General features: G+C 49.9%; 1 protein-coding gene across 6 annotated transcripts in view; it reads right to left on the bottom strand.

The window, feature by feature from the left end:
- The window catches only part of ITFG2 (integrin alpha FG-GAP repeat containing 2), a 73,978-nt gene extending 58,760 nt beyond the window's left edge, over positions 1 to 15,218 (bottom strand). For 2 of the 6 annotated variants that reach the window (XM_030538317.1, XM_030538325.1), the window contains exons 1-9: positions 15,034 to 15,216; positions 13,345 to 13,440; positions 12,778 to 12,847; positions 11,652 to 11,849; positions 11,141 to 11,280; positions 10,361 to 10,509; positions 8,952 to 9,046; positions 3,778 to 3,831; positions 123 to 214 (exon numbers count right to left, since the gene is read on the bottom strand). In XM_030538317.1, coding sequence (XP_030394177.1) covers positions 123 to 214; positions 3,778 to 3,831; positions 8,952 to 9,046; positions 10,361 to 10,509; positions 11,141 to 11,280; positions 11,652 to 11,849; positions 12,778 to 12,847; positions 13,345 to 13,440; positions 15,034 to 15,144 — 1,005 coding nt within the window. In that variant the 5' untranslated portion in view covers positions 15,145 to 15,216. Of the gene's footprint in view, positions 1 to 122; positions 215 to 3,777; positions 3,832 to 8,951; positions 9,047 to 10,360; positions 10,510 to 11,140; positions 11,281 to 11,651; positions 11,850 to 12,777; positions 12,848 to 13,344; positions 13,441 to 15,033 lie in introns of those variants that run through there. The other 4 variants (XM_030538300.1, XM_030538307.1, XM_030538335.1 and 1 more) reach the window with 4 other exon arrangements.
- Between the last annotated feature and the right edge of the window lie 2,458 nt (positions 15,219 to 17,676).

Raw genomic sequence — 17,676 nt, 5'->3', positions numbered from 1 at the left:
ACAATCCCAGGATGCGCTGCTCTCTCTTCTGTGGGGGAGGTGGCAAAGAGGCATTTCAGTGTCTCCACCCCTAGTCACCCTCTCACAGTGCTGGTCTTTACTCTGTTCACATTTACACTCACAGTAACATCCAGTTTTTCCAGAGCAAAGAGCTGGTGATCAACCTGCACGGACCATAGCAGCTTATCCGCCCCCTCCATGAGCTTCAATGTTCCTGAAAGGAAGAAGGAGACGCTTAGACAACATCTTACCACAAAGTAGTCAGCACCCTGGATCTGTGAGGGATGGGGAGGAGGGCATAAGCCCCTCCCTCACAGCTGTGCTGCTAGGGGTGTTTTTCAGTATTTGAGTCAAACATGCTCTGACCCTGGTGAGGAGGAGGAGGAGGAAGTTTGAACATGCCCAGGCCACCTCAGGAACTCCAGGCTTACTCTGTTAATAGCCGTGCAGACTTCAGAGCAAAGCAAAGTGAGGTGCCAACATCCCCTATTCCTGTGACATGCAGCAGAGCCTGACCCTGTGAGAATATCACTGGGGACTGTGGTGTCCCCCAGCAATGCGCTGGGCCCCATCCAGAGGCTTCCATCTGCGAACTCCCAGGGAGAGGCAGCCCTGTAGTGCAGGCTATGGTTGACACACATAGCGCTGTCTCTCATCTCCGGAAATGCTGATGACCCATCAGCTTGTCAGCAGTAGCTGGAGATTCAGAGGAAAAATGGCAGCAGCTCTGCTAATTGGATTGAACTCTGAGACAGCCGGGAAATGGACGGAAATGCTTTCTCAGAATAATATACAGACATACAATGAGCCCTAACATCTCAGATCAGACACTGCTTATGCCAGAGGTTCCCCAGCTGTGACCCAAGGATCGCTGGCGATCTGGGGAGCTCTAGCTGGGGTCTGCAGAGAGCTGGCTGATCACATGGAGCTGCCTCTCCTTTATGTTCCCAGCTGCCAAATTACATTAGGAGAAGCTAAAACACACTTGATAATTTCCTAACATTTCTCTCCCATGTCAGCAATTGTTTTAGCTGGCACAAGGATGTTGCTAGGAGATTGTGACTCGCAGAGGTGTGTGTGTGAGACAAAGCACAGAATAAACACTAATTAATAATCACAACACCCTGTGGAATCAGTAAGTATCATTAGCCCCATTTTACAGAGTGGGACACAGAGTCTGAGGGAGGTTAAGGGAGTTGCCCAAGGCCACACAAGTCAGTAGTAACTCAGGATCATACCACAGTCAGCATGTCTCTTCCATGACTGCTGAGCTAGGCCAGGATTTAGGGAGACCCTGGACGGTGACTTTAGGCAGTTCACCAATCTGGGAGCTAAAGAGACAGCGAGACTCACAGGATCCTGTCTGTATCCAAAAGCTTCAATACAGAATCCCCTCCCTTTCTATTTATTACACCTGAATCCTGTCTCCTCTTTATCACAGGGGACATGACCAGGAAAACCTGGCTCCCAGGCCCATGCTCAATCCACTTCACACCATTGCCTCTGCCAAGACTTCATTTACCTTGCTGCTTTTGGCAGCATCTCAATCACCTCAAAGGGTTTAAGGAACACGCCTCCCTGCTCTTTTCCAGAGGCTTTCAGACATGGCATTATTTGTATGGCATTTCAGCTTAGTGTGCAAGTAGACTTGGAATATGCCAGTGTAGTAGAAAGAAAGCCTAAAATATAAGCCCTTGTATTACAGGCCTGGTATGAGGCCTGAGCTGAAGTAGTGGGCAAGCTTTGCTGATATAAAGCAAAGATAGCAAAAGTCAGGCTGTGAGCAAATGTCAGGCACTGCCTGCTTGCAAGTTCACAAAATCTGGCAAGAACAGGGCTGATATTGCAAAAACATTCCTAAGAAGTGCTAGGCACAGAGTACTTACGCAAACACATTCCAAAAAAGTGGTACAAGAACATCCTAATATTAATGATGGTACAGAAACATTCCCCAAAAATAACAGGAACACACTGACCCCTCCTAAATATAAGGTCAGAATAACAGTGTAACAAATAGATATGTATAAGGTGTTGGGTGATAACCAGCTATGTCAGAGGGTATCAACTAACCACGTTAAAGGGGCAATATGTAACTTGTTTATACTGATATATAAATGGTGTCTCAGAGGGAGTGTCTTTGGCCAGCCCAAAGGGCGGTGGAAAGTCCCACCACTGACTGAGCTGCATCCATTGTCACGGGCATACATGTCTTAGTATCCTCGTAGAGTCTGTCAGGTGCTATTACTCTGCTTCGTCGACAATAAACCTGGCTGGGCGCCTTTGTACCTTAACGGATCTTGTGGCCATTGGGCAGTTCGCTCAAAGTCTGCCATGCAGCTGTCTAGGCAGGGCTGGGACAGCACACAGGGAAAACACACACATGCAGCTGAACATCTAACAACACTGGTGATCCCGACCATTAAATTCTGTTAATGATTGGAGTCTCACACTGGGACTGTTAGAGCAGTGGATTGGGAGTCAGGGGATAGCTGAGTTCTCAGTCCCACCTCTCCTAAGAACCTGCTGTTTGATTTTAGGCAAGTCACCTGCCCTCTCCAGATCTCAGTTTGCCTATTTGTGAAGTGGCTTTAATACTTCCCTCCCTTGGCAGCTTTGGGTGGCTTCAGCAATTACTCCTTATAAAGTGCTTTGAAACCCACGGATGCAAGGTGTCCACTAGCGAAGTGCAGATGACTGCTAGGGGCAATTCACTGAGAAAACACATTTCTGTTTCCCTGTTGAGAACAACTCCTGGAGCAAGGCCTTGATTCAGCAAGGAACTGGAGCACGTCTAGCTTCAATGGGACAGCTCACGTGCTTAGAGTCAGCCTTGTGCTCACACACCTGGCTGAATTAGGGCTTGGCTCTCTGGTGAGGTCTCTTCTCTCGGCTCCTGCGGGCACAAGAGCAAAGGCCTGTGCAGGGAGGGATATGGGACCTCTTGCCTTCTCCCACTAACACAGAAGCATGTATTTGAGATGAGGACAAGGAACAATGTCAGTGCAGGAGGATTTGGCAGTCGAGGTTGTTGCATGTTTTGAAGGCAGTGCTACTCAGACCTCAGTGGTTCTGGAGCCAAATTAGTGATCAACATTACCCAAACCAGCCACAGTAGCGTGAATTCATTGTATCACTTACTATAGGACTTACCATATTTAAACAGTATGACGGGGAAATATTTAGTTTATATTAATCTCACAGCAAATAAGTTAATAACTTAGTGCAAGTTGATAACTTAATTGGTTAACAACATCATAAAAGCATCCTGATTGGTTAATAATTAAATCATACAGGAGACACATGAGCCATTTGTGGCTCTTGAGACTCAGTCTGTGTATCACTGCTCTAAGGGTATGGCTACATTTGGAATTTCAAAGCGCTGCCGCGAGTGTAGTCAGAGCGGCAGCGCTGGGAGAGAGCTCTCCCAGCGCTGCATGTAAACCACGTCCCTTACGGGTGTAGCTTGCAGCGCTGGGAGCCGCGCTCCCAGTGCTGCTGCCGATTACACTGACGCTTTACAGCGCTGTATCTTGCAGCGCTCAGGGGGGTGTTTTTTCACACCCCAGTTGCAGCGCTGTAAAGTGTGAGTGTAGCCAAGCCCTAAGAGTACTTCAGAGGCCTGATTCCACCCCATCCCAAATCCAGTAGCACTGAGCCTCTGATGTGCCCTTAGAACTACCCCCATGCTTCTGTTCTGGAATGGTGACAGGCCTCAGCTACACCCTGCCAATCCCTTCCTTCTTCTTCCCTTGATCCAAGGGCAGCAGTGGGACTTACCGTCCAGAGTGCAGAGGGCAAAGAGACCCGAGCCAGCATCTACTTTAGTGCAGCCTGCAGACACAGAACAGAAGCACATGTCATTCATGCTGCTGCCAAGCCCAGATCTCAGCAGTGAGATTTGGCTGTAGCCTCCCTAATCTCTCACTGTCCGTCCACCATCCCCATCTCCCTCTCTCCTCTTCTCCATGGAGCACTAAGGCTGTGGTCAGGCAGTATGTGACAAGCTAGAGGAGTCTGCTTCCCCTGCTCTCCTGGAGGGGTGGGTCACTGTGGTACAATCTCCTCTGAAGCTTTGGAGGGAGAGGACCAGCTGAAAACAACACCAAGGGGGAAGGGGAAAGGAAGAGGTTCAATGAATCTACCCTCCCAAGCTGGGGGTCCTTGTTGCTGTTTCTGGCCTTCTGCACGCCTCCTTTCTGCTTCCTCTCCCTGTGCTTGGGCAGTATTTTGATCTGCTATTAGACATAATCCTGCTCACTCCTAGCCACTGGTCACTAGGCCCAGAGAAGAAGCCTGGATTGGCATCTCTTTTCCTCCCCACCCCCCAATGAGGGAGAGGTTCCCTCCTGGCCTATCTCCCACTGAAGGGCTCTGTGATAGCAGCAGTTTCAGGAGGAACCTTTTAACTTGCTCCACCCCCTTCACCTGGAGTTGCTACCCAAAACCCACAGATGGGGAGGCTGAGGGTGGTCAGGCCCCAAAGAGCCGACCTTGACTCTCTCCCCCGACATCCCCCCAGAATTGTGACTTAACAACTTGAGCTGGAGATTGCCCCCGAGTTAAAGGGCCAGCATCAAGCTAACAACACTGAGTCTGACTCTGCTCTCACTGACGCTGAGTAAATCAGGACTACTGAATGTTGCTCTACGATACCATCGCCAACCCACACATGTGGCAGTCTTTGGACAGAGACTGGGAGGTGGAATAGCACTGGTATTGCAAGAGGGACTGAAGGTATCTAGCCCGAGATGTTAGGAGAAATTTTTGCCCAGCCTTGAAACTTTGCCTAATGGGTATTTACCACTTTCACCATCCTATTACTATCTTAAAATTTCTGCATCAGTTTCCTTCCCCGGCAGGGCATCCCTGGTTATTACCAAGCAATGAATTTTAAACAGCTAGTTTACATGTAAGTGGGACTGGCTGATTTTGCTCACTGATCCTAGGATTCCCCATGTAACGCGAGCTGCTGCTGCAGGCCCATGGGTGCCTGTGGTTTAATTGCCTCTTTTACACCCCCTTGATTCTCCAGAGATGCACAAGTGCATGTAGTAGCTCTGCTGGGAAGGAAGAGAGGCCTTGCAACTAGACCTTCCCTCCCCTCTGTCCTTGCCCTTGAACTCAGCCTGGTGCTGCTGCTGGGGCACATGGGAAATGCCACAAGATGAAATAGGATCAGCTGGAATTATGGGAAAGTGAGCACAAAGCGCTCCCGAAGGCAAACGTTGAGCAAATCTGCAGAGGAAAGCTGTCCCTCCGGAAAAGGTCTCAGTCCCATGCCACTGCCACGTTCTCCCCAAGTCTGCACTAGTGCAACACTCTGCAAAACAACCTTGTCTCTCCTGACAAGCACTGGCTGGCTGCTTGGGAGCCCCACTTCACAAGCTGATCAGTTGTTTGGACACAGATGCTCAGTGGCTTTCACATACTGTGCCCATGTAACTGAGTGCCATGATACACAAAGGCAAACACAGCACTACTCTCATCGTCTGCAGGCCAGGCAATACCTTATTTTTAAAAGGCAATACCAGGAGGACAGCATGAAAAGGGGCATATGTCTCTCCAGGGGCCACAGCAGAGGGGCAGCCACGGAGACCGGTACTGTTAAATACTGTAACTGAGTGGGGTCCCTTGGGATACATCTACACAGTGAAAAAATATCCACAGGAGCAAGTTTCAGAGCCTGGATCAATGGACTCGGGCTTGCAGGGTTTGCACTACGGGGCTAAAAATAGATGTGTAGATGTTTGGGCTCTGAAACCCAGTGAGGGAGAAGGTCTCAGAGTCTGGGCTCCAGCGTGAGCCCGGATGTCTATACATCTATTTTTATCCCCATAGCGTGAGCCTGAGTCAGCTGACTTGGGGTCTAAGACATGCAGCCGTGGGTTTTTTTTTTTTGCTGTCTAGATGTACCCTTGGAGTCCAGCTCTGCTGTTGGGATTACACCAGCCACTCAGCTGGAGAGGAAGTACAGGGCAGTTTGCTAACGATGCCCATTTTGACTCAGCCACCTCCCTTCTGCAGCTCACATCTTGTCTCCTGGATCCAACCGGTGTAACTGCAAAGCCACTTACTGTGCGCATGGGGAGAATCACCCTGGATGGGTGCGCAATTGCCAAGTGATTGAGATTTAATGCCCACTTTACAGAGGAGCAGCTGCCTACGCAAGAAGCAACTGTGGAGCACCCAGCCCTCACCTTCTAGACAGCGTTGCTTTCTGGTTCTCCCAGCCTGGCACAATGCTGGTTTGTCTGGGTGTTTAGTGCAGTAGGAGGATGCTTGCATCCAAAAACCAAGTTGCCATTGAAAAAGAGAGTGACAGAAGAAACCCAAGGACCCGGAGGACACAGGCAGCCTTCTTATAAGCCAGGTCCAGCTGACTGGGGAACTGGCTAGTGAGCTGAGCAGATTATGTGCTGATATGTAGCTTCCTCAGCAGCCCTGTCCCTTCTCCCTATGCAGGAACACAGCTTCACTGTGGGAGATCAGGACACTGAACTGCAGCACCTTTGCTGGCTAGCGTTGGGGGGCGGGGAGGGGGGTGTTAGCTAACCACCCCCTCTCCCCCAACCCACACACCCCCAGCAGGGAGGCAGGACTCTCTTTTGGGTACCAGCTTGTGTCAGGTAAGCAATATTCTCATGTACAGTCACATCAGGGATTGTAAAGTGACACCGAAAGCCAGCGAGGGATGGACGCTGAGACATGTACTGACAGAAACCTCTTCCTGAACTCCCTTTACAAAACGTAGGTCCTTAGCCCTCAACAGCTGGCACTGCTCTGACAGCAGAGATTCTTGTCTCCCCTTGTTCTGCACGTCTCCCTTTGCCAGCAGGCTCCACCAATCAGTATGAGGTCTGGGGCTTTGCATGCAGTGAAATAACTGATTTCATGGCCTGGTGCTCCCAGTGCTTGGAGCAGCATTTGGGATGCTGAGAACGTGATAGGCCAAATGGGAGCCCTGCGTGCTGAGATCAGGGAGGGCCTGGTGCTGAGGATCCAGGCACCCCTCACCGCTCCACAAAGCACCTCACGCCTTCTACAGACAGCACGGCTGGGGGTAACCCTCTCCCTCCTGCACAGGGCAAGCACAGCAGTAGAGATAAAGAGAATGTGACTTGCCCTGACAATTAATGCCTCCTCGAGCATGGCCCCCGTGAAGGAGGGAGTCTAAGGCAGCTCTGCTAGGCTGGAGTCTAGGAGGGAGAGCCAAGGACCAATCTACAGAGCGTGCAGGAAGCGGGGTTTGGGTAAAGGGGGATGACGGTTCTGGCTGGGGTTGCGGGCTCTGGGGTGGGGCTGGGATTGAGGGGTTTGGAGAGTGGGAGGGAGATCAGGGCTGGGGCAGGGGGTTGGGATGTGGGGAGAGGCTCAGGGGGTGCAGGCTCCAGGCAACACTTACCTCAAGCGGCTCCTGGAAGCAGCGGCATGTTCCTTCTCTGCCTCCTATGTGGAGGCATGGCCAGGCGGCTCTGAGCACTGGCCCATCCTCAGGCAACACCGATGCAGCTCCCATTGGCTGCGGTTTCTGGCCAATGAGAGCTGCAGGGGCGGTGCTTGGGGTGGGGGCAGCGTCCAGAGTGGAGCCCCCCGGCTGCCCCTACATGCCCCCCTGGCTGCCCACACCGCTGCTTCCAGGAGCCATGTGGAATGGCTCCTGACCCTGCTCCCCAGCTGGAGTGGGACAAGCCCCAGACCCTGCTCCCCAGAGGGAGCTCAAGGGCCAGATTAAAATGGCTGGTGGGCCGGATCCAGCCTGCAGGCCATAAGTTTGCCCATCCCTGGTCTAATGCAAATTGTTCAGCTATCCTAACGTCAGGAGTCTGAACTGGCCCAGGAACTGCCGAAGGAGGGGAAAAAAGAAAGTGTCACTGCTCTGGCGGCGCTCCTCCTGCCGCACACCCCGAAGGATCCTCTTGCACACTCCACTTTAGAGACCAATGCTCTAACAGAATCTGACAGAATCGATAGCTGAGAGTTGTCATAAACAGATAGTTAAGGGTTAATGTCTCTTTTACCTGTAAAGGGTTAACAAACAGGGAACCAAACACCTGACCAGGGGACCAATCAGGAGACAAGATACTTTCAAATCTCGGTGGAGGGAAGCCTTTGTTTGTGTTTTTTGGGTTTTGTTTTGTTCTCTTGGTCCTGGAACGGACTAGACAGGCAAACAGTTTTCTTGCCAATCTCCCTGCTACAGTCTTTTATAGTGAGTAATTTAGTAAGAAAGGTGGTTATAGTCTTTTGATTGTTTCTGTATTTGCAAATGTGTAGTTTGCCGGAAGTATTTTAAATTGTATCTTGCTGGGGGGGAGGCTTCTTTCTAGTTTCTATAAGCTGACAGACCCTGTAACTTTTTACCATCTAAACTGCAGAGATAAACTTTTACTTTTTTTCCCCTTTCTTTTTATTAAAAAAGTTTCGCTTTTAAGACCTGTCTGATTTTTCCCCTTGTTGAGGCTCAAGGGAATTGAGTCTATACTTAACAGGGAGGAAGGGGAGAAGGGGGAATCCCTTTGTTTTAGATTCATAGAGCTTGAATCTGTTTTGCCTCTGGGTGAGGGAAAAAGGGGAGGGGCGGGAAAGGGACATTCCTCCCTGTTTTAAGATTCAAGGAGTTTGAATCACGGTAATCTTCCAGGGCAACCCAGGGAGGGAAATCCTAGGAAAGGCAACGGTGAGGAAAGGGGTTTACTTTCCTTGTGTTAAGATCCAGGGGGTCTGGGTCTTGAGGGTCCCCAGGGAAGGTTTTGGGGGGACCAGAGTGTATCAGGCACTGGAATTCCTGATTGGCAGCAGCTTATCAGATCTAAGCTGGTAATTAAGCTTAGGGGAATTCATTCTAGTACCCATATTTTGGACGCTAAGGTTCAGAATTGGAAATTATATTATGACAGGAGTTTATGATCTCGGCCCTGAATATTTCTGCAGGCTCTGCCTCTGCCTCTTACCTCGACCAATGCTGCCAATTAGATGAGTGGAAACGTTCTTGTTATGAATCCTGCCAGATGTCTGGTGAAGGATAACGTCCCGAACGGGGGCTTCCCTAGGGAGAAGGGAGAGACAGAGGGGAAAGTGTTAGGGATTCCAGCCAGAGAGAATCCCAGAGTGACTCCCTAGTCACTGCCCTTGAATCCCAGGGAAGGGATTTTTACACACTGACTTCTGGGAGCTGCCTGCTATCCCAGCCAGGATGAAAGGCAGGGGAGATCAGTCCATCTGGGGATGTTTCAGTCACTAAGAAAGCACAGGGTTTTCAACTGCCTGAGTGTATTTATTTGCTGATAAATACCTGGGAAGAGTCTATGTGGCAAATCTGAGTGCATACACGTATCATGGGGAGGGAAGGAACTAGCTAAGAGCCTTTCTGAACCACTCCCAGGTATATTGGTGGTAAAAAAAATCAGACACCTGAGAAGGTGCTGAGAGATAGCAGAAAAGCCAAAGGAATACCAGTTTTCAGACGTGGAAAGAAAGATCCCAGGAGTCACCCCCACTATCGAGTCAGAGAGTTTCAGGCCAGAAGAGACCACCAATTCATCTCATCTGGCCACCAACACCATCCAGCACCCGCACATTAACCTAACAACCAAAATGAGGCCAAAGTATTACATTGTGTGCCACAGGCAGGGCCTAGACCTGGAACAGCAGGGAAATTATTATATTATAAGGCTGCCTTTTATTCACTTGGGAAATTGGCTAGGTGGGACACAAGAAGGTTCTGGAGGGAACAAGCCTGCCCTGGTCCAAGGGAGACAGACTGGATGAACAAATGGGGTTTTTCTGTCTGGCTCCCAGGATTCGATTTATAACCCTCCTTTTGACACCTCTGGGAGCACAGACAACAACAATAAAAACCACAAAAGTCCCACCTTGGGGCTGTAGATTCAGAGGGCTGGGTGGGCCTCCTACTGGTTCCCCCTCCCACTGATCAGGCTCCCAGTGAGCCTCCCTCCCCTCATCTTGGCATTCACTTGGCTTCCATCCACTTCCCTCAACTCACTAGCCAAGATCTCACAACTACTTCTGGATAGTGCAAGCCACATCCCAGTGGCACCTCCTTGCCCTGCACGCCAACACACAATTCAGGGAGGAGAGCCAGAGTGTTCAGTCCATGGCAGAGCAAAGCAAGGAGTACTCAAGCACCAGGGTTGTGGGGAAGATTGGTGGGCTTACAGCACATGGATGCTCCCAGAACAGGGGGAGGGGCCGGTGCAGGACTCAGGCAGTGAAGGAGGATGCGAAATCAAGGAGGCAGCTGGAGTGTAACCAGCAATCAGAATGTGGTGCAACCATCCCTCCTTGTGGCAAGTCTGTAAAACTGCACCTCTGTGTTGTTCCATTGAATCCTAATGCCCACCTGCTGGTTGCAGAGCTGTCTCCTCCCTCTGGCAGGGGCTGCTGGTCCAGCTTCCAGGTGCAGAGCAGGATAGCATAGCCACAGCCCGGCTGGGACACCATCATCTCAGGGACACCATCAGGGCCCGGGTTCACAGAGAGGCTGTCCACCTGCGCCAGGAACAGTAAGCAGGATTGTGAGTGGAAGGAATGTACATTTCCCAAAGGAAGGGGGAGGGAGAGAGAGAGAGAGAGTGTGTGTGTACGTGTGTCCATGTCCCCAGCCAATACTTCGGCAACATCCAGCGAATGCCCCCATCATCCCCAAAGCAGCAGGCTCTCTGGAGAACCAGGTTTCTGGCAGAAAGTCAACAGGACCTGAACTGAGTTCAAAGGAAGCGACACATCCAGCTCCATGTTGGGGGACACAATCCTTTTTCCCAAAAAGAGAATGGAAGCACATAGTGGGTTGCCAGTTTTGGTTGGCTGTATTCCTGGAGGTTTCATCACAACAGAGTCTTTAATTAAAGATTATAGGACAATCCTGGAGGGTTGACAACCCTAGATTCATAGAGAGCAGAGCAAGGTTAAAGCAGCTGACTGGACACCCAATCACCTGCACCTGTCAGCTACCCTGCACACACCACGGGGGGAAATTCACTCCTGATGCACCCATAGCTGATCTTTTGTTCAGAAAACTGGGGCTTGGCTCCTCTTCCTTTGGAGGGCCCTGCCCTTTGGGAAACCTAGCTCCTGAAGTCCATACTCAACATACCTCCATCTAGGGCACTCTGCTTCCTACCTGCCCCTCCAGCAGCCACTTCTTCAGCAGCACCAGCTGGCCAGAGATGTGGTCGGAGCTCTCAGACAGGTCCTCCCAGCGGAAGGCTCGTACCACACGGTCCGTGTAACCCACCACCAGCTCGAACTTCCCATCTCCATCTGCAGAGGACACAGGGAGACAATGGGTTCCATCAAGGCATCACAGTCCCACTGCCTGCAGGCATGCTTAGCACAGAGCCACACAAGCGTCCGCTATACCATGATCCCAAAGATCTTAGTGCTCAGATACCACAGTGAAGGGTACCTTAGAAAAATCTCAGACCTCCTAGCTCCCCAACAGCTCATGTACCGCAGCTCCCCAAAAGCCACAAAGTCTTCTCCTCTCTTCTAGGGCTAAGATGGGTTGGGTTCCTGCCTCCCTCATGTTCTGGTACATGCACTGCCACGCTGAGCCCCATGCACCTGTTCTACTCTTACCATCGCCATGTGCTTGAGCTGCTGCTCTGCCCCCTTCTACCTCACATGCTCACCAATGTCGTTGATCAGCATGACTTTAGTGTTGGCGGGAATGTGCTGCTTGAACACCAGCTTCTGCTCATCTGCCAGTGGGGGTTCGTGGTGGCCAGAGGCATCTGGATGCTTTGAGGGTGGAGGAGTCAGATCAAAGAGATGAAACCAGCCCTCGGCACTCACGGCAACAACCAGATTCTGAGAGGAGAGGGGAGACCCTGAATCAACAGAAGAGGCGGTGAGATTGCCTGCAACAGTCCCCCATGGGGGCAAGGGCTGGGCCATCAAGATGAACAGTAACTACACTGTGAGCTCTGTCTTCAGGGCCAATTGTTACAGGGATTGGCTAGGTGTGGTCGGTGCAGGGGCTACTGCACCAGAGCCAGTTTGCACTGACAGAGAGATGTCTGGAAAGTACAGAGCAGTGCAACAGAGATTCTGGCTGTGCCTAGAGGCTGCTGCAGAGCCACAGCATTCAACATTCTTGGTCACCTTTGCCAGACCAAGGGCTTGCCTGCACTTGAAACGTTAGAGCAGCTGCACCACTGCAGCACCTATTGTATGCTACCTAAGCTGGCAGGAGGGCTTCTCCCATTGGTGTAGGTAATCTATCTCCCCAAGACATAGGTCAACTTAACAATATCACCCGGGGGTTAGATTTTTCACACCCCTGAGCAACATAGCTGGGTCAAACTAACTTTTTAGTGTAGACCAGGCCTAAGTCTTCAGATGTCACAGTCCCCTCCTATTCATCACACTCGCATAGTGTGACTCTCTCTCTCTCTAGTGTATAATGGTTAATGAGGCTGCTATAGCAGTTAAGCCATGGAACGTGAGTTTAGATGATTGGATCCAGAGGTCCTGGATTTAATTCTCCCAGATAATGGCCCAGCAAGAGCTGCCATATTACACGCACTGGAATCTGCAATGGTGCTTGGGCTGCTCTGCATCTCAGTCTTCGCAAGGGCCAATTTAAGTGCATGCAAGTGAACAGCAGGCAGGCAACAGCTGCACCACAGGGCCCAGAACAGTCAAGTAGTACCCATGAGGATCGGCTGGGGCACTCCAGGGTCAAACATGCCAGTATAGTTTAGCTGCACTAGCCATTGGCAGGTCACTTCCCTAGCAAGCTGTTTGTTTGCTTACTCATGAGGCCTGTTGGTGGCTCCCTCACCTTTCCTCTGTTGCACACGTCCCCAACACCAACGCAGGTGAGCTGCAAGAAAAGGGAGGGACTTCAGATACCAGGAAGTAGGAAAGGAAACATACATCAATACTTTGGGCTAAGCCTGCACTAGTGATACTCCAGCCTTCAGGATCCTCCTCAAAATCAGCATCCCTCTGGATGAGGACCTGTCTAACTTCACTCAGGCAAAGGAGTGAGAGGCCAGGCCCAATGGCAGAACCTTGCCTTCCCATGCAGAGCTTGGGGCAAAACCCTCAGCACACTGGGGGAAGGAAGAGGATGGGGGAGGGAACAAGAACTTTCTTTCCAGTGGCTGTTCAGCACTTTGGACAGCACTGCTTGCCCAGAGAGTGAGAGCCCAGGACTGGGGCAGGGAGCAGGGTCTTTGATGCAATTGTGCAGGGCCTCAGGACCAATCTCGATGCCTTCTTCTCTGAAGGTTTTCCATCCCCACACAGCATTCCTGGCAAACAAACAGCACAGGCTCCAAAGAACAGAGAGGAGTGGCAAACTCTGCCCCAACAGACCATTCCTTGGCAGGAGCGCACAGTCCAGGGCTTGCTATCGTCATTCTTGTACACGCAGAGTTTCCCATTGGTGTCCCCCACCACTAACTCGTTCAGCTAGAAAGAAGGGAAGAATGTTAATGATGGGAAATTCACACCCACCTTCATCAGCCCCAGGAGGGAAAAAGAAACCAGAATTTAGATGTAAAGTTGCAAAGCTAGAAGCAGTAAATGGAAAAGAAGAGAGAGAAAAGGGGAGACCAGAGAGAACAGGAGAAGGAGGGAAGAGCAGCAGCGGCAGCGACATAAAAGACAACATTTTATTCCACCAGATAGTGAGGTGGTGAAGAGGGCTCCCTGGAATCCCTTATTCAAATTCAACCATCAGGGAACACTGAGGTGATTTCCCTGCCTCTCCCTGGACATTGTTAAATCAGCCCCATCAGAGATGACATCTTGGGGGCTGTTAAAAATGCTTTCTAAAACATTTGTTCAGTGTATTGGAGTGGGACTCAGAAGAGCTGGGTTCTACAACTGATGTACTGTGTAACCTTTTGCAAGTCACTTTGCTGCTTTGTGCCTCAGTTTCCCCTCCCACTCTTTGCTTAGTGTAAGCTCTTTGAGACCGGAACTGTCTCTTTCTCATGTACATTCACCACCAAGGAGCCCTTATCTCAGCTGGGACCTATCAGCACTACTGTAATACACAAATAATATTTATACTTCTGGAATGGACTAGAATGCACTAAGTGGCAGGGATTTCAAAAATATCTCCTGGGGCTGGCCATTCCCTACACCTCCTGCAAGCTCTTCTGGCCCCTTCCAGTTATGTGTATTGTGTTATGCTAGCAATTTGCTCAGTATAATTTTCAAGAGCAAAATATAACTATTCCTTAGAGAGAGCAGTGACTATTAGTTGCCAAATGAAGCCGCTGCCTTCTATAGTTTTCATTAGGATAGACAGTTTGTGCTTAAGTGGGAAAACAAATTACATGTTCACAATGACTTGTGTTGCTAAGTGAATAAGTGGCTGCATTTTGTATGAAGTGGAGTGTTTTTAGGGTTAGTGGCTTTGTTCCTGAATAGGAGTTGTAATAATCAAAGCTGGTGGTCACAAATTTCATTCATGGTGGCAGCTGACCAAAGTACCCCACTGTGGCGGGGTTTGTTTGCTCCACATTAGATGGAGGAACAGGAGTGTTTAAACTGCATTCCTGTGACCAGACCAAAGGTTGGCACTGCTGCAATATGGCCCGGGTGATACTGGGGAGGCACAGGAATTTTTTTATTTGAGACTGCCACCTTGTACTCCCGAATTGATGGGGTCCTTTAATGATTAAAGTTTAATATATAGCAAGAGAGAAAGTCTCTAGCCTTTAAAGATGTGAAAATAATGGTCAAAATGTGACTTGTGTAAATCTCTCACAGTTAGCAGGTGCCAGGGGGAGGGCAGTGCAGAGAGGGTGTCAGGGGGAAGTCAGCAGGAAGGAGGCAGCACCAGGCACCCAGAGCAGTGCCGGGGGCGGGGCGGGGCGCAGCGCAGGCAGGGCAGCACCAGGCAGACTCATTATGCAAATACTGAGCCAGAAACCCCTCCCCCCCCCCAGCGGATTCCAGCCTCTGTTCGCGCGCTCGCGCTACCCCCTCGCGCATGCGCCTTGTGCACCACCGCCGCCCCTTTAGACTCCCAGCCCCTCCGCCCCTTGTTACCGTATCGTTGTCGGCGTCTCCCAGGCAGATGGCCTGGGGGAAGAGGCTCCCGCTGAACTCGAGCGCCACCCGCTGCACATAACTGACCGACCGCATCTCCCCGGCGACCATAGAGCTGGTCTCACTCTCAAGGGCGCCCCGGCTCCCTATGACACCGCGCGTGCTACGGAGGCGCCACGGGCTCAAAAAGCGCACGGGGGGGGAGTGAGGAGTAATCACGTGACGGGCCGGTCCCTGACAGACCCGCTCCAGCCCCTGGCCAGGCGGGGGCAGCAGAGCCGCGCTGCTGCTGGTGCAGAAACCAGGGCGCGGAGAACCCCCCCCCCCCCCCGCTGGTCGTTTTAAAAAATCAGTGTCAGTTTGTGGGGGCCCGAGTGATAAATTGTGAAGAGTTGGATTAGGGACTCGCTGAGGGCAGCGAGGGGGAGGCGGGGTGAGAAGGGAAGAGCCCAGCTCGACTCTCAGATCCCAGGCTGAATCCGACAGGCTGGCAGTTAAAAACATCTCTTCTTCCTCCTCGTCAACTGAGCACAGGGGCTCTGGTCACTGAAACCCACAAACCATGGAGCCCCGTCATGCCACTCGTCGGAGCCCAGCTTCACTTCAGTATGAGACCCTGGTGAGTCCAGCTTCTGGCATGTAGTACTCCGCGAGGCTACTCCCTGAAAGCATTATATGCTGGAACCTCTGCTTTCTCTGGGCTATATGAACACTGGACTAGAAATCAGGAAATTAGAATTCCCAGCTCTCAATTTCCAGTGTGACCATGGACAAATCAGAGGTCTCTTCCCTAACTATAAAATGGAAAAGATGATGCTTACATTCCTTTTTAAAGCATGATGAGGTCTACCACTAAGATGCTTATGAATTGTTGTGCTGCAGTCGCTGCAGTGCAGATGACTGAAATCTCCATCTGCATTGTCCCCTGGCAGAAGCGACTTCTTTGAGCAGGTGTAGTGGTACAAATGAAAAGCAACATACAAGTACTATTATAAAAGTTTCAGGCTATGGATCCTGTGTAAAACATCTCATGCTGAACTTGTTACGTAATCAGCTCTGTAGAGGCACTTGCTGGTCCAGAAACTTTCGGTCGAATCCAGGCAGTGTTCATATTTTACAGGTGGGGAAACAAACCCTGAGGCCCAAGACCATTGACTGGCTGGCTGGCCTTGACCTGTCTCCCCACCTTTAAATTGACAAAATCTACATGTGTCACGGGTGAGGAAGGCTAATGATATACGATCTCTCTTCTGAGCTCTTTTTATGTGTGTGGAGCATCAGACAAGGCCAAAAGAGCAATTCTTCCCTCAAACCACTTATTCAACCTCTGAGTGTGCCAAAATTCAAAGCCTTCCACGGGGTAGGGAAACTATGGGCCCAGTTCTCCTCTTACTCCCACTACTGCAAGCAAGGAGGAGTTAGTGTCACTGAAGTCAATGGAATGACAGAATAGTAAGTGAGAGGAGGTGGTGGTCACATATCTCCAGTGGGCACCATGCAGCAAAGAGGGAGCTCTCCTGATAGACTATGCAAACTCTGTTCTTAAAAACATAAAAATTTTAAAAATCCCTATTCAGTAGCTTCATTTTCTGGTTTTATTCTTCCTGACATCTTGGGGCTGTCTCAGGAAAACAAAATAAATATTAACCAGAACAGATGCTAGAAGACCCAATTGTTTTTTCCATCAGAGCAGGGATGTTTGTTCTGGTTTCTTAGCCAAATTCCAACTCCGATTATATTCCACTTCCTCAAAATTCCCCCTCATAACTTCAGTTGGGAGACTGTTCTTCGTAGCTTGTCCTAAACTGTCTCGTAGAGTTTCTAATGTTTCGCTCAAGAGGTGGCTGCACTGCAGTACAGAAGGAAATGGGTCTTGTGCACATACAGTCTGATTCTTCTCCAATTTACACTAGAGTAAATTAGGAGTAGTTACATTTAAGTCAGTGGTGTTACAGGGTATAAGTGAGATCAGAATCAGGCCCAATGTCTGTAAAGTGGGTCAATTCAGGAGGAAAGGCAGCTACAGTAGACCCTCAGAGTTACGAACACCAGAATTACAAACTGACCCATCAACAACACGCCTCATTTGGAACTGGAAGTATGCAATCAAACAGCAGAGACCAAAATAAATAAATACTGTACAGTACTGTGTTAAATGTAAACTACTAAAAAAATAAAGGAAAAGTTTTAAATTTTTTTTGACAAGGTAAAGAAACTATTTCTGTGCTTGTTTCATTTAAATTAAGATGGTTAAAGCAGCATTCTTCTGCATAGTAAAGTTTCAAAGCTGTCAATATTCAGTTGTAAACTTTTGAAAGAACATTTTGTTCAGAGTTATGAACATTTCAGTTACAAACATCCTCTATTCCCGAAGTGTTCGTAACTCTGATGTTCCACTGTACATGCATTTCAATGAAAGTCATAATGTACATATTGGTTCAGCTGAGTGTGAGATTTTTTTCCTTTCCTCGAAATTCATTCTAGGCTGTTTCTTTCTCCACCTCATTATACAACCCCCTGCTCCCTTTCTCCAATGGAAGGACAAAGGGGCATTTCTACCTACATTCTCCCCTCAAGACAAAGATCTCCATCCTGTATCTAAATGAAGGATGTCTGCTCCAATATTCTGTCCTGCCTAAGTGG

This window comes from Gopherus evgoodei, chromosome 1, assembly GCF_007399415.2.
Source record: "Gopherus evgoodei ecotype Sinaloan lineage chromosome 1, rGopEvg1_v1.p, whole genome shotgun sequence".
NCBI lineage: Eukaryota > Metazoa > Chordata > Testudines > Testudinidae > Gopherus > Gopherus evgoodei.
This window is presented reverse-complemented; position numbering and strand designations above follow the sequence as displayed.